General features: G+C 40.9%; 2 protein-coding genes across 2 annotated transcripts in view; one reads left to right on the forward strand and one right to left on the reverse strand.

Moving 5' to 3' along the window:
* abhd17c (abhydrolase domain containing 17C, depalmitoylase) overlaps positions 1-18,594 on the reverse strand; it is a 40,761-nt gene extending 22,167 nt beyond the window's left edge. The window contains exons 1-2 of the mRNA XM_079663528.1: positions 17,724-18,594; positions 4,964-5,143 (exon numbers count right to left, since the gene is read on the reverse strand). Of these exons, the coding sequence (XP_079519654.1) occupies positions 4,964-5,143; positions 17,724-18,208 (665 nt within the window). The 5' untranslated portion in view covers positions 18,209-18,594. The remainder of the gene's footprint in view (positions 1-4,963; positions 5,144-17,723) is intronic.
* Positions 18,595-22,528: 3,934 nt separating this feature from the next.
* LOC307029841 (general transcription factor II-I repeat domain-containing protein 2-like) lies at positions 22,529-25,299 on the forward strand. The gene is made up of 2 exons (XM_079665932.1): positions 22,529-24,604; positions 24,806-25,299. Exons 1-2 carry the CDS (start codon positions 22,778-22,780, stop codon positions 24,923-24,925), a joined length of 1,947 nt encoding a protein of 648 aa, XP_079522058.1. The 5' UTR covers positions 22,529-22,777; the 3' UTR covers positions 24,926-25,299.
* Positions 25,300-25,898: the final 599 nt, after the last annotated feature.

The raw sequence follows: 25,898 nt of genomic DNA on the forward strand, positions 1-25,898 counted from the left end.
GCGCAGCGTCATACTTCATTAATGAAAAGTAAACTAATATTAGACAAATATGAACTTTAAACATCCATGACTTAAACATATAATCCAGGATACAAGCCACATAGTTGCACCTGCAAGGTGAATACAGCTGGTAACAGAAAAAGTGTCTGAATGCGTACATTAACAGTTTAATGATATCACTGCCCCGTCTAAGACACGAGTGGATCTAACTTTAATTACATTTGACTTGAGTGTTTCGTCAAACTTAATGTATTGCTTAAAATAAAACTTCTGCATACAGTATGTGACAATGTAAGTGTTGCACGGCCAGATACGGCTTGAGAAGCTGACTCAGATAAGGAAATATATGATATATTATGATATTATGATCGATGATCTGATTGATAATGTGATATGAATGATAAGTGTGACACGTCGGCGTCTTCTCTTCATACGGCAGTTTAAACTGTATTTCCTTTATACTTAATTGATTTAAACTCCGCACACTGAGCTCTGATCAGGCAGTGCCCGTGCTTTCACTGAGTTTATCTCTTTTCTATAGACGCCGGAGGCAGGCAGCATCAGGTAAAACAAGTTATTTAGCCTTCCCAAACCTGAGCCTCACGTGCCGCCTATGGTCATGCATATTTAAACATAAATGTCCTTATACAAGGTAATCCCTACTCTGAACCTCACTTCTAATCGTATATGTGGGCATACACAAATATAGATGGAAGAAAATAAAGAACATTAAATACGATATACAGAAGAGAGATCTCTCTAATATTCTATGTATACAGTGTTCGCTAAATGTCCGACTGTGCGGTCAGAGTGGTTCATCTGCATGTGTATGAGTCGGTGGTTCAGAGTGGGGACAGCAGATTAGATTTGTAGATCTATGTGTTCATCGAGCACAACCTTTTTATAAACCTCACCTCTTAAATCATTACAATTATTAATGATTAGGTACATTAATTTATTGTTATAGAAGGGTGTTTATTAATCTTGATGATTTTGGATAATATAGTTTGGTTTTTCACATTATAACCTTTATGAAAATAGGCTTTATTGCAGGACTGTTTAAATTACACAAATTTAGCCATGTGTTTCCTAATAAACTGGCAAATAAGTGTATATAGATTATTTCTTTGCTTATTCTCATGCCAAACAAAATCCATAAACAGGTCCTGTACAATTAAGAATAGCCAATGGTACCTCAATCTTGGATTAGAAGCAGCTTTGAATCAGTACAATTATACTTTATTTAATTAGGAATTGAAATCTAAAACATTTATTTACCCAATAGGTGACTGCTTTAACAATTCCTTATCAATGAAATATGACATTTTACAATTAGAAAACATTTTAACCACGGACAGAACATATTCAACATAAACATCAGAGATTAGGCTAATTTAGAAGTTAAAGAAACAGATCCCTTTAACACAAGACTTGAATGATAAAATCTAAATCACAGAATAACACCTTATTTTAAATTGTGGATCTGCTGTATTCGGTATTAACGGCTGCAAATGTTCCACTACATTACAGGACATTCATTTAAATCCACTTGAAGTATTGAGCAACCGTCTTCAGGTTACATTAATCTCCCCACACTAACTAATGCTCGAAACAGCTGTTCAGCAGCCCTTTATTTTTCTATTTACTGCTACCACTAAATATGAATATGCAGATGTATACGTATCTATAGCCAGGAGAGTTGTGCTCACAGAGGTTATCAGCTGTTTTATTCTTGTGAGAAGCATGTGTAATAAGAGTTCTGGGGGCTGACTACCAGCTCTTAGCCGGCATTAAATCAGCATCTACTTCCATTTCAGATCCTAGTTTAGAGTTGGCATCAGCATTATAATCAGATATGTCTAGACCTGTCAAAGATGAACTGCTTAACCACACAGCACAAACACCTGTAGATCATACGCACAAATACATAATCTTACAACACTTCCCAGAAAACTACACTTAATATTCCTTACCATGCTACACTGCAGACTGCTAATCACCGCAGACTCATTCGATTTTAACATCATCTGACTGTTCATAATTTGGTCACACAAGCACTGATCCCTTGTGTGACCTTATAATGAGCGCAGTGAAGTCGGCATGATACTTCGACAACAACACTAATAATAGTCCGTCAGTCAACTTCTCACTTCAAAAAAGAAGAAGAAATCTAGATCGCAAAATAATTAAACAAGCGAGTGCCTGTTTTTCCTGGCCAAGGACAGGTTCATTGAACACAACACGAGCGTAACGTGTCTTCACCATAGGTCTTCACGTGGTTATGTCTCGTCTGAAAGGAGTAAAGGAAAGTAACGGAGAGCATCGGAACGCCGCTCCAGCTCTTCAAATATTGCAGTACCCATAAGGAGCCGTACACATGCCACAGTTTTTGCGAGGCTGTGTCTTTAGTTGTAAGCACAGTGGCGATCTGTTGTTATTAGCATCTGGTTAGCTAGCTATGCTAACAAATTTAAAGAGCTTTTCTACAACCAGGTGGAAGAGAGCTCTCTCCTGAGAGGCTTAAATAACCTCAGCACAGTGGGGTTAAGGCACACCTTGATATGATCATTATAGTTATTATTATTATTGATGCTATTGACCTCAATATTTAAAAAAAAAACTTCCCGGGGGAGCATGCCCCCGGACCCCCCGAGAGGAGGTTAGGTCCCCCCCACTTAAATCATGTTCACATGGATAGGAAACTAAATACATTTGCACACATCTTGTGTCCATATCTTTCTGTTTTGATGGTCATGCCACACCGTGCACGTGCATGCATGCACGAGTTATGGTAAGATATCTGGATTAAGAGGTTGCTTTTTCTTTGCACAGCATGAAAGAAAGGCCAAATGAATGGGCTGTGATTTTTGTTTTCTTAAGCAGAGGTCAATAATTTGTACGGCCCTCGGAGGATGTTGTAAAAATTGAAATGGCCCTTGAGAGGAAAAAGGTTCCCCACCCCAGCTGTAAATAATAATAAAAACCCTTGATCTATAACTTAACATCTCTGTTAGAGCAGAGAACTAGACAAATGGCAGGTAGGGGGGCCAGGAGGGCCGAGGACACTCACATAAAATATTGTGGTGGCTGTCGTAGTAGGACTAGGACCTATGGCCGATAAATGATTGAGAATGAGTCAATATTCAGGAGCATTCCATGTCACGTGCTGCAGTTTTTCTAGCCTTTACGGCACTGGTTTAGTGGCCCATGTATGATTTTTTTTTAAATGTTGAGGTTAAAAGCATCAATCTGGTGCACTTTGAGAGCAACATTAGGAGATCTATGGAAACATCTCTCAACATCCATATGAAACAGAACTGTAAACAGATTTCCTTTTTCTTTATGGATATTTTACAAATCACTCCCCTTTTAAACTGTATTCTTGTTTATTATAACAACTTTTTAGTTACTGTCATATAGTATTTTATACCTGTTTTTCATTTAGTCTCTTATTCTTTTATAACTATAATGATCATATCAAGGTGTGCCTTAACCTCACTGAGCTGAGGTTATCTGAGCCTCTCAGGAGAGAGCTCTCTTCCACCTGGTCATAGAAAAAGCTCTTTAAATTCGTTAGCATAGCTAGCTAACCAGATGCTAATAACAACAGATCGCCACTGGGCTTAAAACTAAAGACACAGCCACTAGGGGTGGGCGGATCGATCCCAAAATATTGATACTTCGGATATTACGTTACGTTTCAAAATATCGATACAAGAGCCAATAGGATCGATACTTTTTTTCCCCGTCTCCTCTACTCGTCAATTTTAAAAAAAACGATGTGCAGACGAACACAAGTATGCACTTTTCTTCTCTCTCCACTGCTGTCCTCCTCTCCTCGAGGCTCGCGCACACGCAGCGCGCTCCCTGCCTGAACAATGATTATCAAGCTGACTGACAGCAGCCGGCAGGGCAGGACAACAGCAGCAGCCAGCGACTCGCGAGTGCAACACACACGCATGATGGCTGAGAGAAAGAGAGAAAGAGGAGCGTGTGAAGCAATTTCACAACTGGCAATTCAAACTTAGCGAACTGTGATGTGTGCAAGAAGATAGTTCGCTACTCTGGCCACTTTGTATTGTTATTTTTCATGTTTGCACTTTAATTTGCAAAAGTAAAACGTTTATTTGTCTATAAAAACTGTCCTGTCTTTATTCATGAAAATGAATTCAGATTTAGTCTATTTATGATGCTTTCAGCTCAAAGATCATGTCATGCAGCTCCCCCCTATATGAAAGTACATAAGACGCTTTTCATTTAAAAATATCGGCGATACTGGCCCTGAAATACTTGGTATCGGATCGAATCCAGATTTTGTGGTATCGCCCACCCCTAACAGCCACGCAAAAACTGCGGCATGTGTACAGCTCCACGTGACGTTACGCTCGTGTTGTGTTCAAGGAACCTGTCCTTGGCCAGGAAAAACAGGGACTCGCTTGTTTAATTATTTTGCGGTCTAGATTTCTTTTACATTTTTGGAAGTGAGAAGTGGCCCGTCAGTCTGTGACGGACAGTATATGAGTAAGTAAAGTAAAGTAAGTTAAACTCGTATACTGTATATTATATAGATTAATTACACACAATGTACATTATTTCAAGCCTTTATTTGTTTTAATCTTGATCATTACAGCTTACAGCATATGAAAAACCCAAATTCAGTATCTAAGAACATTTGAATATTACAAAATATCCGATAACTAAAATGATTTTTAATACAGAAATATGGGATTAATGAAATTAATTAACTTTTCAATTGTATTGAGATGCACCTGTACAGTTCAAACTAAAGAAAATCAGGTGCCCAAATAACACTGCTTACCAGTAAGACTGTTCTCTGACGTAGGAACATACTTTGGTCGTGTTTCCAACCGTGACGGCAGGATTTAAGGTACGTTTGTTTGTTAACTGCTAATGTTGCCGCTGCTACCGTGTGCATGTATACTGGCGTGTGTGTGAGACTCACCTGGGGAAGGCATCAAAGCAGTACGTCTTGCGTGTGTCAGGGAAGGCCACCCGGAGCCCTGACATGAGTGGTGAGTGGAGGATAACAGCAGCACATTCATAGCGGGCAGCCAGGTCGATGGTGGGCACCGTCCCAATACTCTGACCGTACAAGATGATGTTCTCCGGAGCTACATCATACCTGTACACAGCACACGGACAAGCCAGAACAATTGATTTAATATAGAAAAAGAAAAAACATTTAAAACGAATAAAGACAAGATCAAAACATGCATTTATACTCAGCATATTTCTAAAGAGATGCTTATTTTCAGGTTTATAACTTATTTTTCCAGTTTTAATTAAACATGTTTATATGCTATAATTTAACTTTTTTCATATTGTTGTCTGATTAACCTGTATTCCCCCTCTCTCTTTAAGATACCCTCAAGGAAAAATCCATATCTGCTCTGATTGGTGAGTGTTTCCGGGTCCTTTGTCTGTATTCTGACGACTGTAACAACGCTGTAGTAGTACTTTGAACCTATATTTTGTACAGTTCAGACATGACAGCCTTATGGACGTCCTGAGAGTGAAATGTGCAAAGGCACAGTTTCAAAAAAGAAAAAAGGTGTGCGCTCTCCACAGAGAAAGTGTCTTTAGATTTTCACAGTATTTATATAGCACCTAGACCTTTCTGAAAATCACAGACATGGCACCTTTAAGCCTTTTGAGTGTTTGTGCATACATGCGTGTGTGAGGTGTGTTGGGGTGGGGTCAGGTGCAAATGATTAGGTTTTATATCAATATAAACATTGTGTTTATTATTTATTTATAGAGCATTATTTTTACCATAAAGGGTCTGAGGTCTACCCAGCAGTTTCCTGTGGGAAACCTTATAGCTGGATACATTAGTCTAGTCGGCCTGACTGAACAATCTCTAATCTGAGATTGGGCCAGTTTGAATCTATGGCAAGCCCCGCCATGGCCCCCAAATATCTGTAGCCTAAGAGTGTGAGTCCAAACGTGTGTTTCTGGCAGGGGAGCACTTTATTATAAATTATCTTGCTGCACATGGGTTATGTTTCTATGAAACAATATATTGACAACATATCGCCGCTCTAACCACCGCTGTATTCCCACATTGCTTATCATTTAGGCAGCCCTAGATCCACCAGCATTCCTACAAATCTGTGTAGTGCAGTGTTCAGCAGCAACTTGATAACCCAAACATCTAAAGATGAATGACTACATCTAAATTCTTTAGAGCGCACTTGAAAAAAACTGTGGTCCGGTAGGGTCAGGTATAGAATGTGTGTTGCACAATACAGAACCATTTGATATATGACCTGGACATGGGCATGGTTTCTCCCGACTTCTCCTCTTAAGGACTGCAGGGTGAAAATCAGCGCTGACAGAAAACAGGCCTGTCAGGCAGAGAGAGGGAGAACCTGGGACGGGATGTTCCTTGCCAGAACTCCCAATCTAGGGAGGAAGATTTGAGCAAACCTCCCATCCTGACAGGGCTGGGAGTGCAAAGGCCTAGCAGAACATCAGCAGCCCTCTGCCACAGCAGACACACACATCTGCACACACACAGAAAAATTGGACCCTAGCTTAACGGACAACCATGTCAAAAGCTTGTACAACAAATGCCTGGTTGAATGGCTGGATGTGTCCTATGAAGCGATGCCATCAAAAGAGCTGTTCAGATAACAGCTAGGGTGTGACTAATCTGTTGGCCTAGACCAGGGGTCTGCAACCTTTTTGACCAAAAGAGCCATTTTGCTCCCTTTTTTTCCAATTTTTTTTTGTCTGGAGCCGCAAAACATATTTCATAGTTTGATAGCTAATAAAGTTGTATTTATTGTAATATCAGACAAAAACTAGTTTTTTTGCATTTATTAGGCTATTTATTACATTATATACAACTGTTAACCTCTAATAAGAAACAAAGAACTCCTATAAGGAGAATTACAAATAATACACAGGCCTACTTTAAGATAAATTAAACACAGCACTTGGGGAGTCCTCTGCACATTTGAAGGGAAAACAAATATTATTAAAATGGGCCCACTTTGAAATAATAAAACATATAGCTGCACCCTAAAAAGAGTTAAAGGTAGGGTAGGGTAAGAATGGAGAAACCAGCTCGAGTGCGCTAGAATTTGAAAATACACAACCGGAAAAAATAGGCCTCTTCCTTCAGACTTTCTTACAGAGTCCCTCCTCCAACACACACGAACGCGCATCATCAATGAGGCCACGAGATAAATTTGTGCACAGATGGAAGGCTGACAGGCAGGTAGGCCATCCAATCATTTGAGCCGGGTCGGCTAAAATGATTGGTCATGCTTTTTACAGCGCTACGGCTTCCAGAGATAAATTTTTGTATGCATTTATTGTCAAAGCATTTAATATATTCATTGCTATCGGGACGTTAAGACCATTCCATGGAATATAACAAAAAGTGTTTTCTGAAATAAATTACATACCCCATTGAATTATGACTGAAGATCGTCAGCTGTCTTCCTCTCCCTTGTTGTTCCTCGATACGTAAAGGCTGCAGCACCGTTGACAACTTCTCTCTACATATCAAACATACCGGTAAACCAGCATCGTTTGCTGTGAAAGCATATAACTCTGTCCACACAGAATTAAATCCTGTGTTCCTCCGGTAATTTTCTTTGATTTATCCATAGTTCGCTCATCGAGCCGGGGGTCCCCGTGCGAGCGCCTCCAAGAAAAGGCGCTCGCGCGGGACCGTAGCAGAATGTGACGCATATTTTAGTTGACCTAATTAAAACCCTTTTTTGTTTTTTATTTATGTGTCACAGTATCACCTCAAAATACAAGATACGAAACATTTTCAACTGTGCAACAAAATATAAATAGTCCTACAAATACTTTTATTTTAAATCCTTCTTATTTTTGTCTAAGCTCAAAGGAGCCAGAGCAGAGGGCTTAAAGGGCCGCATGCGGCCCGTGGGCCGCTGGTTGCCGACCCCTGGTCTAGACAAATCCTGCCTCTGATAAGCAGCAACTAAACTGAGCAGTCATCCTGATTAGGGATGCACCGAATATTCGGCCGCCGAAAATTATCGGCCGAAAATGGTTAAAAAGGCCCTTTCGGCCGAAAGGGTTCTAGCACCGAAAAAATATCACCGAATGTCAGGGAACAGGGTTACGTTGGTAAGCTAAAGTGTTGTTGTGATGACGTAATCAAAAGGCGGCGACAAGCACGGCGCGCGACCATGCTCGCGGCTGGCTCACAGCCAACATGTCTGCCGCTTGGAGATATTTAAAAATATCAGAGAAAGAGGCGCGGATTGCGATTTGTAAAACGTGTTCAGCTGACATTTCTCGAGGGGGTGTAACTGCAAAGACTTTCACCACTTCGGGATTACTCCACCACTTGAAATCAAAACACCCGGACAAATATGCGGAGTAAGATCAAATCACAAGCACTGACAGCGAGAGACTGTTCAGCGCTGCCACTCATGTGCTTGATGAGAAGAGGAACAGACTTATGGCTGATAAAGCAGAGAAGCTACTGTTCATTAAAAATAACTTCCCACTTTTCCTTAATAAGTAGACAAGGCTGGCTTATCATAAGCTTATCTAGTTCTACATGTCTAATCTATACCCACTTTCCTGAACAATTTTCATTGTGAGTTATAATTCACCATCTCAGGTTATCATTAGGGCGAAATGACAGCAGCACAGTGTTCAATATATTGTACTTTCGGTATCGAAATGATACAATGTTGTTTACATTGCTCATGAGGACAGACCTATGGGACAGACCACCTTATTTGCAGATTCTTGAAATTGTAATTGATTGTGGATTTTGTATCCAGTTTTCACTTTATGTATCTTTATACAATGTTTACTACTTTGCTTATCAGGACAGACAGCCTTATTTACAGATTCTTGAAATTCAATTGTAATTTCATTTGTAAATAGTTACATTCATGTGGATTTATCCAGTTTGCACATTTGTATGCATGCACTTATAGGTGCATTTGTTGTTGTTGAAGGCCTGGCTGTTACAGTCTTTATTGACACTATTTTGTTGTGGGCCTACTGGCCTAGATGTTTATGCAGTTTTAAAGCACCTTGGCTTTGTTCTGAATGCACATTGTTGTAGTTATCCTACAGAGAAAAGAAAATGCACTTGACTTGGAATTAATGTACTGTATGCATTCAAAAGTGCTGAATAAATGTTTTATGGACCCATAATAGTGATTATTATTTAAGTTAAGTTTTGCCATAATCATTTATTTTTCCATAATCTGGCAGCTGAACAACATTGGTAAAAAATGTATATATATATATATATATATTTCTATTAATCATTTTCGGCCTTTCGGCATTCGGCCAACTGTTTCCTATTTTCGGTATTGGTTTCGGCCCAGACTTTCCCATTCAGTGCACCCCTAATCCTGATAGAAGATTATGACCCCACACATGGATGGACAAAGTAGCTGGTCACAAAACATGGACTTTGATGCAGCACACTTTTAGGGCCAGAGAGTCCCAACAAACGTTTTATGACTATAGCCATAACAGGGCTATGCTACTGTAAAAAAGGGCTCATGCATACATACATGACAAGGAAATAATGTTTGTTTGTTTTTAAACCACATTTACAAGTTTGACCGTGAGTTCTTCCCTTCAAGCTTGGCTGTTAACCATGAATTGCATGGCAGTGATAATAAATAATATGCAGATAAATCCGTACAAAGAACATGTATTGGAACGACTGGAGACCACTGATCATCAGTAAGAACGATTACTAACAGCAGAACTAAATGAATAACAAATATGCACTCTATCTTTAGGAGCGGTGAAAATGAAGAAAAGGGCAAGGCATTTTGCTAAAGCATGCTCTAGTTTCTTAAAGGGGATCTATTATTAGGGATGCACCGAATATTCGGCCGCCGAAAATTATCGGCCGAAAATGGTTAAAAAGGCCCTTTCGGCCGAAAGTGTTTTAGCACCGAAAAAATATCACCGAATGTCAGGGAACAGGGTTACGTTGGTAAGCTAACGTGTTGTTGTGATGACGTAATCAAAACGCGGCGACAAGCACGGCGCGCGACCATGCTCGCGGCTGGCTCACAGCCAACATGTCTGGCGCTTGGAGATATTTCAAAATATCAGCGAAAGAGGCGCGGATTGCGATTTGTAAAACGTGTTCAGCTGATATTTCTCGAGGGGGTGTAACTGCAAAGACTTTCACCACTTCGGGATTACTCCACCACTTGAAATCAAAACACCCGGACAAATATGCGGAGTAAGATCAAATCACAAGCACTGACAGCGAGAGACTGTTCAGCGCTGCCACTCATGTGCTTGATGAGAAGAGGAACAGACTTATGGCTGATAAAGCAGAGAAGCTACTGTTCATTAAAAATAACTTCCCACTTTTCCTTAATAAGTAGACAAGGCTGGCTTATCATAAGCTTATCTAGTTCTACATGTCTAATCTATACCCACTTTCCTGAACAATTTTCATTGTGAGTTATAATTCACCATCTCAGGTTATCATTAGGGCGAAATGACAGCAGCACAGTGTTCAATATATTGTACTTTCGGTATCGAAATGATACAATGTTGTTTACATTGCTCATGAGGACAGACCTATGGGACAGACCACCTTATTTGCAGATTCTTGAAATTGTAATTGATTGTGGATTTTGTATCCAGTTTTCACTTTATGTATCTTTATACAATGTTTACTACTTTGCTTATCAGGACAGACAGCCTTATTTACAGATTCTTGAAATTCAATTGTAATTTCATTTGTAAATAGTTACATTCATGTGGATTTATCCAGTTTGCACATTTGTATGCATGCACTTATAGGTGCATTTGTTGTTGTTGAAGGCCTGGCTGTTACAGTCTTTATTGACACTATTTTGTTGTGGGCCTACTGGCCTAGATGTTTATGCAGTTTTAAAGCACCTTGGCTTTGTTCTGAATGCACATTGTTGTAGTTATCCTACAGAGAAAAGAAAATGCACTTGACTTGGAATTAATGTACTGTATGCATTCAAAAGTGCTGAATAAATGTTTTATGGACCCATAATAGTGATTATTATTTAAGTTAAGTTTTGCCATAATCATTTATTTTTCCATAATCTGGCAGCTGAACAACATTGGTAAAAAATGTATATATATATATATATATATATATTTCTATTAATCATTTTCGGCCTTTCGGCATTCGGCCAACTGTTTCCTATTTTCGGTATTGGTTTCGGCCCAGACTTTCCCATTCAGTGCACCCCTAATCCTGATAGAAGATTATGACCCCACACATGGATGGACAAAGTAGCTGGTCACAAAACATGGACTTTGATGCAGCACACTTTTAGGGCCAGAGAGTCCCAACAAACGTTTTATGACTATAGCCATAACAGGGCTATGCTACTGTAAAAAAGGGCTCATGCATACATACATGACAAGGAAATAATGTTTGTTTGTTTTTAAACCACATTTACAAGTTTGACCGTGAGTTCTTCCCTTCAAGCTTGGCTGTTAACCATGAATTGCATGGCAGTGATAATAAATAATATGCAGATAAATCCGTACAAAGAACATGTATTGGAACGACTGGAGACCACTGATCATCAGTAAGAACGATTACTAACAGCAGAACTAAATGAATAACAAATATGCACTCTATCTTTAGGAGCGGTGAAAATGAAGAAAAGGGCAAGGCATTTTGCTAAAGCATGCTCTAGTTTCTTAAAGGGGATCTATTATTAGGGATGCACCGAATATTCGGCCGCCGAAAATTATCGGCCGAAAATGGTTAAAAAGGCCCTTTCGGCCGAAAGTGTTTTAGCACCGAAAAAATATCACCGAATGTCATGGAACAGGGTTACGTTGGTAAGCTAACGTGTTGTTGTGATGACGTAATCAAAACGCGGCGACAAGCACGGCGCGCGACCATGCTCGCGGCTGGCTCACAGCCAACATGTCTGGCGCTTGGAGATATTTCAAAATATCAGCGAAAGAGGCGCGGATTGCGATTTGTAAAACGTGTTCAGCTGATATTTCTCGAGGGGGTGTAACTGCAAAGACTTTCACCACTTCGGGATTACTCCACCACTTGAAATCAAAACACCCGGACAAATATGCGGAGTAAGATCAAATCACAAGCACTGACAGCGAGAGACTGTTCAGCGCCGCCTCTCATGTGCTTGATGAGAAGAGGAACAGACTTATGGCTGATAAAGCAGAGAAGCTAATGTTCATTAAAAACAACCTCCCACTTTTCCTTAATAAGTAGACAAGGCTGGCTTATCATAAGCTTATCTAGTTCTACATGTCTAATCTATACCCACTTTCCTGAACAATTTTAATTGTGAGTTATAATTCACCATCTCAGGTTATCATTAGTGGGAAATGACAGCAGGACAGTGTTCAATATATTGTACTTTTGGTATTTAAATGATACAATGTTGTTTACATTGCTCATGAGGACAGACCACCTTATTTGCAGATTCTTGAAATTGTAATTTAATTTGTAATTGATTGTGGATTTTGTATCCAGTTTTCACTTTATGTATCTTTATACAATGTTTACTACTTTGCTTATGAGGACAGACAGCCTTATTTACAGATTCTTGAAATTGAATTGTAATTTCATTTGTAAATAGTTACATTCATGTGGATTTATCCAGTTTGCACATTTGTATGCATGCACTTATAGGTGCATTTGTTGTTGTTGAAGGCCTGGCTGTTACAGTCTTTATTTACACTATTTTGTTGTAGGCCTACTGGCCTAGATGTTTATGCAGTTTTAAAGCACCTTGGCTTTGTTCTGAATGCACTTTGTTGTATTTATCCAACAGAGAAAAGAAAATGCACTTGACTTGGAATTAATGTACTGTATGCATTCGAAAGTGCTGAATAAATGTTTTATGGACCCATAATACTGATTATTATTTAAGTTAAGTTTTGCCATAATCATGTCTTTTTCCATAATCAGGCAGCTGAACAACATTGGTAAAAAATGTATACATTATATATATATATATTTCTATTAATCATTTTCGGCCTTTCGGCATTCGGCCAACTGTTTCCTATTTTCGTTATCGGTTTCGGCGAAGAATTTCCCATTTGGTGCACCCCTACCTATTATGCTCAGTGTTTCCCCTATATAGAAATAGTGGCGGCGCAGCGCCACTGCTGAAATATGAGCGCCGCTGCTAGGTACCCAAAAAGAAAAAAAAATAATAATAATAATTTCTTTTACTTTTTCTTTTTTTCTTAAAATAATAATAAGTGGCGACCATTTTTCATTTTTGATTATTTGTTATGTGGATTTGTAGTATTTGTGTTACTGGCATAGCCGACACAGGCGGTCGTCTAGGACGCCAGATCTGGGGGGTTCTGCGCTGGTAGCTCTGGGAGGGAAAAAACATTTTTGAACGTTGGCGCTCATCCAAATGTTCGGCCTTGATGTAACAACATTCATAATTAAGTAAATGTAACACCCTTTTCACCCCGGTTACACGTTTAATTTGCCCTGTACGGTGGGCGCTAGGTTAACTAGGTAAAATAAGATATGAATGAACAACAACATTAAAATAAGCTACATTTATTTGTTATTGGCTATGGTAGGTTATTGGTTATGTTCACATACTTATTTGATTATTAAAATGTAAACTGATCTTTTTCATATGGGCGTTTTTATAGTTGTACCCCCTAGATGAGGTTTCTAGTAATTATGTGCTCCACATTGAAGCATTTTACTGTAAAATGTTCAAAAAAAATCTTCCCGGGGGAGCATACCCCCGGACCCCCCGAGAGGATGTGACGTCCACCCCCAAATTCAAACATGTTCATACAATACTGAATACATTTGAAGCCATTTTGACGTATATTACCTATGTCAATAAGTTTCTGTTTTTACTGTGTATTTGTCTTTTGTAGAGATTTTTCATTTATTCTTTACACATAAAATGTCGCCTAAAATCTCACCAAGTGCAGCAAATTGTCTAGAACCGGCCCTGGTACTAGGCCTCAAGAGCCTTTCTTGTGCTGACACATAGAAACAAATTGGCGGGGTGCACTTCGCACGCGCACTCACTAAAAAATTCCACGCGCTCCGTGCTCAAATTATGCTGGGCCCACGTGCCTTAGCACCGCTGCTATGACTCCATCCTAGGGGAAACACTGATAGTCATGTGTGTGTTACACAACTTTAAAGTTAAAATGCCAAGCTCAATAGCGACAAATATGTCTTGAAAAAGGTAGCTTGCTAAACTAACCCGGACACACTGCAGAAACTGCGGCCGGATTCAAAACTTAAGAGGGGGTATGCGATCAAGATAATAGGTCACACGTGTTTTGGGGAACAATACCATCTGTCAAAACAGTCTAATGTTTGCGTCATTTGAGAAATGATTTCAGTCATGTTTCAAAAACAGAAACAAACAGCAACATCTTTCAATGCTCTGTGCACAGATGTATTGATATTAATAGAAAAAAGCCTCAAGTGTAGTCGAACAGGAGAAGGACTCAATTGTGAAACGTATTATCAGTGGTTGGCCAGTATCGTGCTGCTTCAATTCAGCCTTGCATAAAAAGGCTTTAGAAATGAAGTGACATTATCATTACAACTCACTTTGGATTAAAGTGAGTTAATAGTTCTAGGTGGTACCTATGCCCAGACTAATGCCTGAGGCATTCAGGTGGACTGCCAGAAGCCACATTGTGAAGGATGAAATCCGTTTTTAAGAGTGCGCTTAAGACCTTCCTTTTTGATAAAGCTTATAGTTAGGGCTGATTAGATTCAGCCCCTAGTTTTGCTGATATAGGCTTAGTTTGTCGGGGGACATCTTACTTCTTCCTTCTCTCTGTCTATACCTGTGTACTCTCATGTTCCGATTAACCCAGCTTCCCCAAATTTCTTTCTTTTTGGTGTCTATATACGCCGGGATCCGGAGTCATGGATGATCCTGCGGTCCTGTGTCATGGATTGCGAGTCCTGGATCTTGAGTCGTGGCTGTGGTCCTGGATCATAAGTCCTGGATGGATATACTCATGGATTCATCTTCCTATTATACACACATGCATTTCCAAACATTTGGACTACCTATGTTGCAAATGTATTATCTTTTCAATTTACACACGGCATCTATTGCACGTCTGTCCGTCCTGGGAGAGGGATCCCTCCTCTGTTGCTCTCCCTGAGGTTTCTCCCATTTTCCCCTTTAAACTGTGGGTTTTCTCTGGAAGTTTTTCCTTGTACGATGTGAGGGTCTAAGGACAGAGGGTGTCGTATTGTCATACTGATATTCTGTACAAACTGTGAAGTCCACTGAGACAAATGTAACATTTGTGATATTGGGCTATATAAATAAACATTGATTGATTGATTAAAACAGCATCCGTATTCTGAGACGTCAAGCCAGGTGCAAATTGATTTAAAACAACCCATAAAAATAAAATAAGTAACGGCACATTATCACCAACATCAATAATCCCAAAAAGAAAAAGGGAAGAGTTAGTAAATTAAACACTGACACGCCAAAGATGCTCTGTTGAATGCTTTCAAAAGATAGAATGATTTGAAATCTTTGGATTCTATTTAATTGGATTCATGGAAAACAGCATGTAAGCTGTGAACAAGGTAAAAAATCTGTCTGCGTCAGGGTCTGCCGGCATACCAACCTCATAACTTATTGCACGGGAATCTTGGTTTATGTCATTTGGGAAGGATCACATCATTAATGCAGGGTGACACTCCCTGTTTGGCCAACACTAGCCGACAGAGCCATGGCCAGCACGGACAGAATCAATGCTTTATTATCTCCTAATAAAAGCAGAGGAAGCTTAGTCCGGGCTGCTTTTCAATCAAAACAGAAAGCCCACATTCACAGTGATGTAACGAAGCATGTGTAACACTGATAAAAAAAAAGTAATGAGAATTGTCCCAACAAGCTATATTTTCAACCTAAATGGTGATAGGGAAAAAGATAACCCTACTTTCTTCTTTGAAGACAATCTCTCTTGTTATGCCGTTGCAACCGAAATCACTTTGTTTAACAGTGATGCTCTGTAACGGTGGTCATTTAGAAACGATTGGGGGTTGCAGGGAACAGTCTGGCTTCCTGTACGCTACCGTATTGACTACAAAAACATTCTACTCATATACAAAGCCCTCCATAACCTTGCCCCCATCTACATCACCGACCTCCTTCAGGAGTACACCCCCTCCCGCACCCTCCGCTCTTCGTCCGTAGGACTTCTCACCGTCCCAAGCTCTCGCCTCAAAACTATGTGTACTTGAGCTTTCAGCTGCTCGGCTCCCAGACTCTGGAACTCCCCGCCACTACACATCCGACAGTCTGATTCCATAACAACATTCATAAATCCAACTCAAAACCCACCTGTTCAAACTGGCATTTTCTTTATAATCTGTACCCTGTGTCCTTTTGTGTCGTTTTGTAGTCAATTTCCTGTTGTTTGTCTTGTCTTACCCCGGCTGATACTTCAGTTCACTAAATCCAATGTTTTAATTGTTCCCTATATTGCCCCTATGCCCTGTAAGGTGTCCTTTGCTGTTATGAAAGGCGCCCCCCAAAATAAATGTATTATTATTTATTATTATTACAACACAAAAAAGGGATTATTTAAAGCCTGATGGGGAGGATGTCATTTCATAAACAACAAATACAATAAAATCAATGGGCAATTATCAAAATGTCAAGCGAAGTGAGCAACAGATCTTTACCTCCAAAGTCTTTCTAGATGCTGTATTTCAGCAGAGCCCTGAAGGCTGAGCAATGGGACTACCACTATGAAAATAAATAGCTGTTTAAGGGCACAGTCCTAATGATTTTCCACAATGTGTAATTATGAACAAATTGAATAAACATAAACCCCCTCCTTAGGTGCTTAGCTCCACAAAGGACAGCCTCATGATTAACAGTGTTCTACGCTTGGGCAGGTTGCTAGGAAACCGATGGACTGTTTTGTTTTTGTTCTCTTGCGTTTAACTTAAGGCAGCAGATATTGCTGAAATTGCAATAAACATTTACCAGTGTTTTACTTTTCAGCTGCTTTTATACACTGCTATTATTTAACTTAGCAATAACATTCATATTTGTAAAAACAATTATTTTTGATATTTAATTCTTTTTTATAAGCATCCACACTGCATTTGTATTAGAAACTGCTTAGGGGCTAGGGCTACGGGGCGTGGTTTGCAATTCGCCCAGCCAATATAAATTGGTACTTTTTTGGTACCACCTCTCTAGCAGGCACTAAAAATGGGGTGTAAAAGTTCCCGGCACAAAGTACTCTTTTTGGTGTGAACGCAACATAAGGGGTACTAACGGAACTAAACGGGAAAAGTACCCCGGCGTGAACGCGCCTAGAGATGTCCCTCAACTGTGAACAAGGGGCCACTGTGACCATATCAGCTCAGCAGTGAACTGCCATCGTTGCCTTTACATAGTGATGAATGATTTAGACTTTTTGCCACAGAGATATAAAGCTTTTTAGCAATTAGTCTGTGCTAAATGTAAGCCCTGAAAGTGTGTGCAAACCACAATTTGTCATATAGCCCACATGACCCGGGGAGTCACTACATTGAAAACCAACATCACTATGTAAAGTGGTTGACTGTTTGGATGGGATCTGAGCCTAGTTTAGTTTATATCTTCATCAATATAAGCATGTAAAGGGGGTAGCGTATTGCATGAACGCTAAAGAAGGACATTTGCTCGTGCACCACACACATGGTTCATACTCACTTGTTCCTCAGGACCTGCCAGGCCGCCTCGATGTCCGCATACAGGTTCTTCTCAGAAGGCTTCCCTGTACTGACTCCGTAGCCTGAGTAATCGTAGGAGAACACGTTGCAGTTGATCCTGGAGCCGAGGCCGATGTAAAAGCTGCACATCTGCCCGAGGTCCACGGCGTTGCCATGGGAGAACAGCAGCGTGTAGCGACTGTTTGGGGCGCAACGCACAAACATGCACCCGACCCGGTTACCCCGGCTGCTTCTGGTGGTAAACACCTCCACCGCATCGAGCTCCCGCTGAGAATACTGCCAGTCCGCCCTCTCGGTTAGATGTAAGCTAGTTGCCCCTTCAGTGTCCGTGTGCACAGAGTACGTGGGCTCCGGGGGGAGGAAAGCTAGCTTGGCCGCGATGCGACTCGGACAGGGCGGACAGCAGAACAACCAGCACAGCTCGCCAAGAGAAAAGCCATTCATCCTGGGACCTTGTTCGGGCATTTAGTCTCGGGGTTACCCGGTGATTTAACTCTCCTATTAAAACGGGAAGGCGGTCCTCTTGTGGTTCAGGTCCTATTTATTTCCCATTAACAGACTATACCGAGCAGAGTAGGATGACCAGTGGTTCGGAAGCTAACGGGCTAACGCTAGCAGGCTGGCAGGTAGCTAACAGCAGAACTAGCCTATACTCAACATTTATATTCACGGTATTGTACAGCACAACACGGTGAAACGATGAGTCTCGGTAGAGAAGTTCAGTCCCTGGAACACATTAGCTGCTAAACGTAAAGATATGTTGCTAGTGTGTTTGTAAGAATGAGAACGGCCATTTCTCTGGGATGGAGAGAAGCCGGCCTTCCGTTGCAACCGGATATCCGGATTGGTTTGGTTTTGTTGATGGATGTTATTTTAGAATACTTAATTGCATCTTTTCATACCATTAAGTCTACTTCAAAATGCTGTACAGAATACAGTGAGCAGAAGACAAACCATTGTCATATATTCTGGTCTTGAAATGTTTTGTGTGGCTTCTAGAGAAATGTCTCTAAACAAGAACCCACAAACTTTATTAATTGGGAAAACACCAGACGGAATTAAAAGAAAAATCGTACTTATTTCTTGTTTTAAGAATAGCAATTATTAAACAAATAACAAGGATTTGTTTAAAATGTAATTACTTAAAAGCTTCATTAACTCACAATGGAAGTATCTAGTGAAGGAGATTTATGGATTGAAAAAAAATAAAATAACAATGAGAATCAGAAACCAAGTTCATATCTTTGATGCAAGATTAGAAAAAAGGGTGAGTTATCGAACACAAAACCCTTATATTCATCAGGTGGTAAGATGTCAAAAATAATGTATGTATGAGATAGATAGATATATAAATAGATAGATAGATAGATAGATAGATAGATAGATAGATAGATAGATAGATAGATAGATAGATCAGCAGTGTGTTTAGGCATTACAATATTAATGTAGTGTCCATTAGGCCTATGTGTAAACTATACCTTGTTTTTTACCCAATACATTTGTTTCTCTCTCTTTTTCTTTCTTCTCTTTTCCTGATTTGTGGATTGTTATGTAGTTATTTAATGTATCTAAGTATTTATTTTGTTATGTAGCCTACTCCTTGTAATCAAATCCTTTCTTAAAATGCAATATATATATATTTATTAAAGGTAGGGTATGTAAGTTTGAGAAACCGGCTCGAGATACACTTTTTGCTATATTCCATGGAATGCTCTTAACATCCCGATAGCAATGAATATTTTAAGTGCTTTGACAAAAAATCCATAAAAAAATGTCATCTGTGGAAGCCGTAGTACTGTAAAAAGCACGACCAATCATTTTAGCCGGCCCGGCTAAAATAACTGGATGGCCTACCTGCCTGTCAGCCTTCCATCTGTGCACAAACTTATCTCGTGCCCTCATTGGTCACGTGCGCGTTCGTGTTGGAGGAGGGGCTCTATAGGCGCGTTCACACCAAGTACTTTTCCCATAAAGGTTCCTGAGAACTCTTCAGTTCTCATGAACTAAGTACAGATCGCGTTGACACCGGAAATTAGTTTCTGGAGGTGGATCCAGGGGTTTTCAAAGTGTGGGTAGGTGAGCCTCCCCTCAGAGAACATAAGAACAGCCGCGCCCCCCCTCCCAATTATTATTGCTGTTATTATTATTATTATTATTATTATTGTTGTTGTTGCTATAATGCAGGGGTATTCAATTGCATTTCAAAGAGGTCCAGTAAGAGAAAATGTAATTAAATGCTCTGTTTTTGCTGTCTACCTTCCGCCATTTGAAATTACTCCGACTGTTTCTCTCCTCTTGTCGTGTCTCTGTGTGTGTTTGAATCTATCGTGCTGACTGCACCGATTTGATTGGCTGATTAGCGTCACCTCCTTAAAACATTAAACAATAACTTTTTTAAACCTTTTTATTTTTATGTTTTAAACATATTGTATAAAACTCCCCCACTACTTGGACTATTCCTTGCAACCCTCTAGAATAAGCCCGAATGGTCTCAACCATAATAACGTCCACTTGTTATTATAACAAGATCGCAAGGACGCTGGTAGCGATCGGAAAATTTAGTGTTGTTCAGTTTGTGTGTTGTGGAACATGCGTGTCCGTGCATGAAAATATACCACACACCCAATTACAATTGCATGTTGAATTCACTACCCTGGAAGTTAATACAGTTGTTGAAGTTGGAACAGCCTGTGGACAGCCATTCTTCCTTGCATGTCAGTCGCCGACACCTTCTTACAGAGGACAGGCACATCTAGCTGCAGCATGACCCGTATATTTCCGCACGCCGTGTTCTCAAGACATATTTTTTTTAACATTTTCAACATGGTGGATAAATCCTTATATGCTCCCGGTAACACACTGAACGTCAACTTTGCCTCCTTATTACACTCACCCCTACTTTAGTGGGAACAATGAGTCTGCGTCTTTGATGCACAGAGGAATAAACGCAGATCATCCTCTGGCTGCAGCCTTTACCGGTACTTGCTTTTGATCAAAGTCAGTGTGGAAAACCTGCACTCACACAGGTAGGTGGAGGTGAAGGGAATGAGCACTTTTACAGCCTTTTTGGCGAGGTGGGGGAACTCGGTCTCCACAGACAGCCACAAGTTGGCAAGTGTCACTTTACTCGTCTTTTTCTCGTTCTTTTGTGTCTCACGCTGCGCCTCCCCTGAAGCTCTCTGGCACCCCCCAGGGGAGGCGCGCCTCACACTTTGAAAACCGCTGGATTAGGCAAATGAAGCCGCTGACGTCACTTCTTCTGCTTTGGGTTTACTGGCAGGCCGCAAACAACTTCCCGGCGTATACTGCCACCCGGAGTCCCCGGCCGGAAGTCCCCGGAGTTAGGGACTGGCTTCAGTAGAATCTGCTGGGACTCCCAGCAGCTTCTACTGAAGCCTTCCGAGTAAACGGCCAGAACGCCAACACCTCCTCATCTCCACCGCTCCCATGTTTTATTTTGTGTTGTCATAAGTTAGTCTCTACGTTTCTGCGCTGGGCTAATGCTAATCCTAATAATGCAATGCGAGGATAATAAAATGGCGGCTTCACAAAAGTCTTTGGGAGTTTGACGGGGCGTGGTTTGCATTCCGCCCAGCCAATCAGACACAGGAACCTTTTTCTCCCACGAAAGTCCCTGCTCTCTAGCAGGGACTGAAAAGGGGGTACAAAAGGTTCTCTGGAACTAATTTAGTTCCTGGGACTTTTTGGTGTGAACGCAACTAAATCGTAGTTCTCAGGAACCTTTGCGGGAAAAGTACTTGGTGTGAACGCGCCTTATAAGGAAGTGGCTGATTCTCTCCGGTCATGTATTTTCAAATTCTAGCGAACTCGAGCCGGTTTCTCAAATTGACAGATCTACCTTTAAGTTTAATAAAATATAAACAAACACACATCAGTCAAAGTATTTCAAGGTATGCGTAATGTGTATCAACACAGAAGACATTGTTGGACTTGTTCATGTTTTTCTAACAAATAGTAAATGTAGTATTGTTTGTTGTAGATGAAGGAATGGACCTCAAATATATTTGTATGATGTATTGAAAACCATGCGATTACATATACCGATTGACAACCCTAAGTATAACATAATTTGTTGATTGTCAAATACCTAAAAGGTAACATTTTTAAATATGTTATACTTTTGTCAACATTTTGGGAGACAAATAATAGATAGACCTATGCAGTCACATATTTGACTATGAATAAGGTTATCATTTCACAATGTGATGTTTAGGGAGGTCAGGATCTCTCACTCGGAGTACTGGAGGTGTGGTTGCGGCAAATAAAGACATAATGCACCCTCTCATGACATCACAAACTTTTTTTCTTTTAATGAGTGGTGTAGATTCTCGTTGCGTTTAAGGTTAATAACGTTAATAAGAGACATAAGTTGTGTATTATTTGTATTGTGAAATAAACTCTGATGTATCAAATAATCACTACTTTTTTGTTAAGTATGCAATACTTTCTGAAGAAAAACATGTGTTGGTTCATACTTTACATCAGGGTTCCCCAGACTACGGCCCGCGGGCCGCATACGGCCCGCCACGCCCCTTTGACCGGCCCTCCACCTCTCTGCACCTCACCATTTGAACTGGCCCAAAAAAGAAAAAAAAAATTATAAAATATATTTTTTAATATTTTATTTTAGTTGTCCAACTTGTTTTGTGAAATAATAACATGACTCTCCAAACGAGGGCGGTAATCGCTGTTCATTCCGTCACCTGAGATTAGAACTCGAGGCCGTCAGTATGTAGTGGCCAGAGCGGCTCTGGTAGTTGCCATGAGCCAAACAGTGGAACTGTCAATCAGATCGCCAGCGCCTCTATCACGCTTTAAAAGCAACGTTATGTAACGTTCTGGTTGACATCTGTTACATTTGCATCTTGTTTTTTTAACACTAAAATATTTTTTTATTAACCATTTATATTTTATATAATTTAATATGTGTGTCTGTATTATTTATATGACGTATGTTTATGACCGAATTTCCGCCACCTTACAAGCTGATCGAAGTCATGCGCAGAAAATATTATGCTACAGTTGAACAGCAGTGTAATGGCGTGCAGTAAAGTGAGGAAAATTGACAGAGAGTGTCGGGTTTTTAAAGAACAATGGACCAAGGATTATTTTTTTGTTCCATGGAAGGACCGTGCCATTTGTATTATATGTAAAGAAAATGTGGCCGTGTTTAAAGAATTCAACCTTCGCCGCCATCACGAAACCCGGCACAGAGAGTATGCTAGCTTGAGCGGGCTAGCGAGAGATGATAAGGTTCGGCGTCTGAAAGGCGGACTAGCTGTTCAACAGGATGCCTTCCTTCGTCAATCCCGGGTCAACCTGGCTGCTGTCCGATCTAGCTACAAAGTAGCTAACCTACTGGCTACCCACGGCAAGCCGTTCACAGACGGAGAATTCGGGAAGGCCATGATGCTGGCTGTGACCGAGAAGGTGTGTCCCGAGAAGACAGATGCCTTCCGTGGGGTGAGTCTCTCAGCACAAACGATGACGAGACGAATTGAGGAGATGGGGGGAAACGTGTTTGACCAACTGAGAGAGAGAGCCGCAGAATTCAAGTGTTTTGCTTTAGCCATGGATGAAAGTAATGACGTACAGGACACGGCACAACTGTTGATTTTTATTCGTGGAGTCAACACACGTTTTGAAGTGTCAGAGGAGCTGGCATCACTGAGAAGCCTAAAAGGCACAACAACTGGAGAAGACCTTTTTGTCGAAGTGTGCAAAACAATGGGCGAACTTGGTCTGCAATGGGCTAATTTTGCCAGTGTCACTACAGATGGTGCGCCTAGCATGGTCGGATCTACGAGGGGTCTAGTAGGGCGCTTGAACGGCGAGTTCGAGGAACGAGGTCTCGCCCCACCGATTCAAGTCCACTGCCTGATTCACCAGCAAGCGCTGTGCTGCAAAGTTTTGAAGTGGGCGTCTGTGATGAAGGTGGTTGTGCACTGTGTCAACTACATCCGGAAAAATGGGCTGAAACACAGGCAGTTCCAGGCCTTTCTCTCCGAGCTGGGGTCTGCTCACCAGGATGTGCTGTACTACACCGAAATCCGGTGGTTAAGTCGAGGCAAAGTATTGCGCCGTGTCTACGACCTGCTGCCCGAAATCAACACCTTCCTCCAGTCTAAAGGTGAAACGGTACGGGAGCTGACCGACCCGGAGTGGAAATGGGACCTCGCGTTTTTAACTGATGTGACTGAACTGTTGAACCACCTCAACCTACAGCTCCAAGGCAAAGGGAATCTCATCAGCGACATGTATTCCCACATAAAAGCATTCGAGGTCAAACTGCAGCTCCTTGTGCGACAGGTCCAAAAGCTGGACTTCACACATCTCCCTGCCACCCAAAGCTACTGCGCCGAGAAACCAGCCGCCCCTTTCCCAGTCGCGAAGTGCAAAGATGCCCTGGAGATGCTGCAGCGAGAGTTCAGTGTGCGCTTCCGTGAGCTTCATGTCAACAACAAAGACATAAGTCTGTTCCAGAACCCCTTTGCTGCTGACATTGACGACGCACTTCCCTCTCTTCAGTTTGAACTAGCCGAGCTGCAGAATTGTGATGTCCTTAAAGACGCATTCAAGCCTGACCACCTCCTTGAGTTCTATGCTGAGCTACCAGAGGGCACTTACCCAAACATTAAACAACATGCTCTGAAGATGTGTACCGTTTTTGGCAGCACCTACACCTGCGAGCAGACGTTTTCCCGCATGAAGCAAATAAAAAATCCAACGAGGAACAGACTCTCAGATGAACATTTGCATCAAACTTTGAGACTGGCAACCACTAGGCTACACCCAGACATCGGACCAGCCAGAAGCAAGCACACAGTTCACACTGATATGGTAAATATACTGATTTTAACTATTACAATTTTATATGGCTGTAAACATGAACTATGATTTTTTGATGAAATATGATTAATGTTTTTAATGAATTTTAATGAATAATGCTACACTGTATTTGTAAAATCACATCTCAAGGAACAACAGGCAGCATATTTATGTAATTTACTGAATGTGTCCAATGTCATCCCTTTATGCCAGGTTTCCAGGCAGCAAGAGAGGGGACTGCAACTGCTGACCTCAAAGATCACTGCCCATCCATCCTTCCTTCCACCCTGGCTACAAGTACCAATTCAGTTCACCTACTGCACATATTGCTGACTTCCCATTCTGTTACTCTCTTCTAGTTTAACCTGCCGAGGGTTTACTGCTCAGTCTCTCCTCCCAATCTCTTCTCTCAGCATCTGCCTCTCCATCGTTGTCTCTCTCTCTCCCTCTCTCTCCTCTCTCTCCTCTTTCTCCTCTTTATGCACTGCCCCTCATCTCAATCTCCTATTTCAAAGGGATGATAATTGTGCTGTAAAAGTGTTTGGGTGCTCATTGCATTTTCACCTTGAACAAAAAAAATCTCACCTGAATATACAAATAAGAGTTGGTTAGTTGATATATTGTTCACCAAGTTTCTTGTCTTGATGATTTCTCATCTCACTGTAATATAGGCCTACCATCTCTATTGTATCACTCATAAACTGTCAATCACCATGTTTTTCTAACCTTTCCTTGCTATTTTTACATGGTTGTTATTAGAAAATAAAAGGAATACCTGTGGTATTTCAAATTGAAAAACATGTGAAGTACTCACTTCTTTTGCAAATCACTTGTAATGATGAACTATTTTGTGCTAGAAATTATGGCTATAACAGGCAGTGGCCTAGTATACAGCCCACATGATCGATCCCGGCCCCTCATCACAGTTAGGAACGATAATGTGGCCCCCAGAGAAAAAAGTTTGGGGACCCCTGCTTTACATGCATACCGTGGTGCCAGTCATACAAGTCAGGGCGAGAATTCACCCAATTCTAACAAAATATATTACAACATTTCACCCCCCGCCACTTGAGCTGGCATAGGAGATGGGTGAGGCCTGGGGATAGGTAATGCTATAATAAAAACAATGTGAAAGCGAAGCCATCACATGTAACTAAAGAGGTAAAAAGCTTAAGCTAGCCCGAGGCACACAGCACTTGACAGAACATCAGAAGTAGTACATTGTCTGTGGATTCTAAATTAGATACTCTTTTAAACTCAAAACATAGGTCATTATTGCATGTTAGATGCTTTTATCCAAAGCGAC

The sequence above is a fragment of the Notothenia rossii genome, assembly GCF_949606895.1.
Source record: "Notothenia rossii genome assembly, chromosome: 2".
NCBI classification, from domain to species: Eukaryota; Metazoa; Chordata; class Actinopteri; order Perciformes; family Nototheniidae; genus Notothenia; species Notothenia rossii.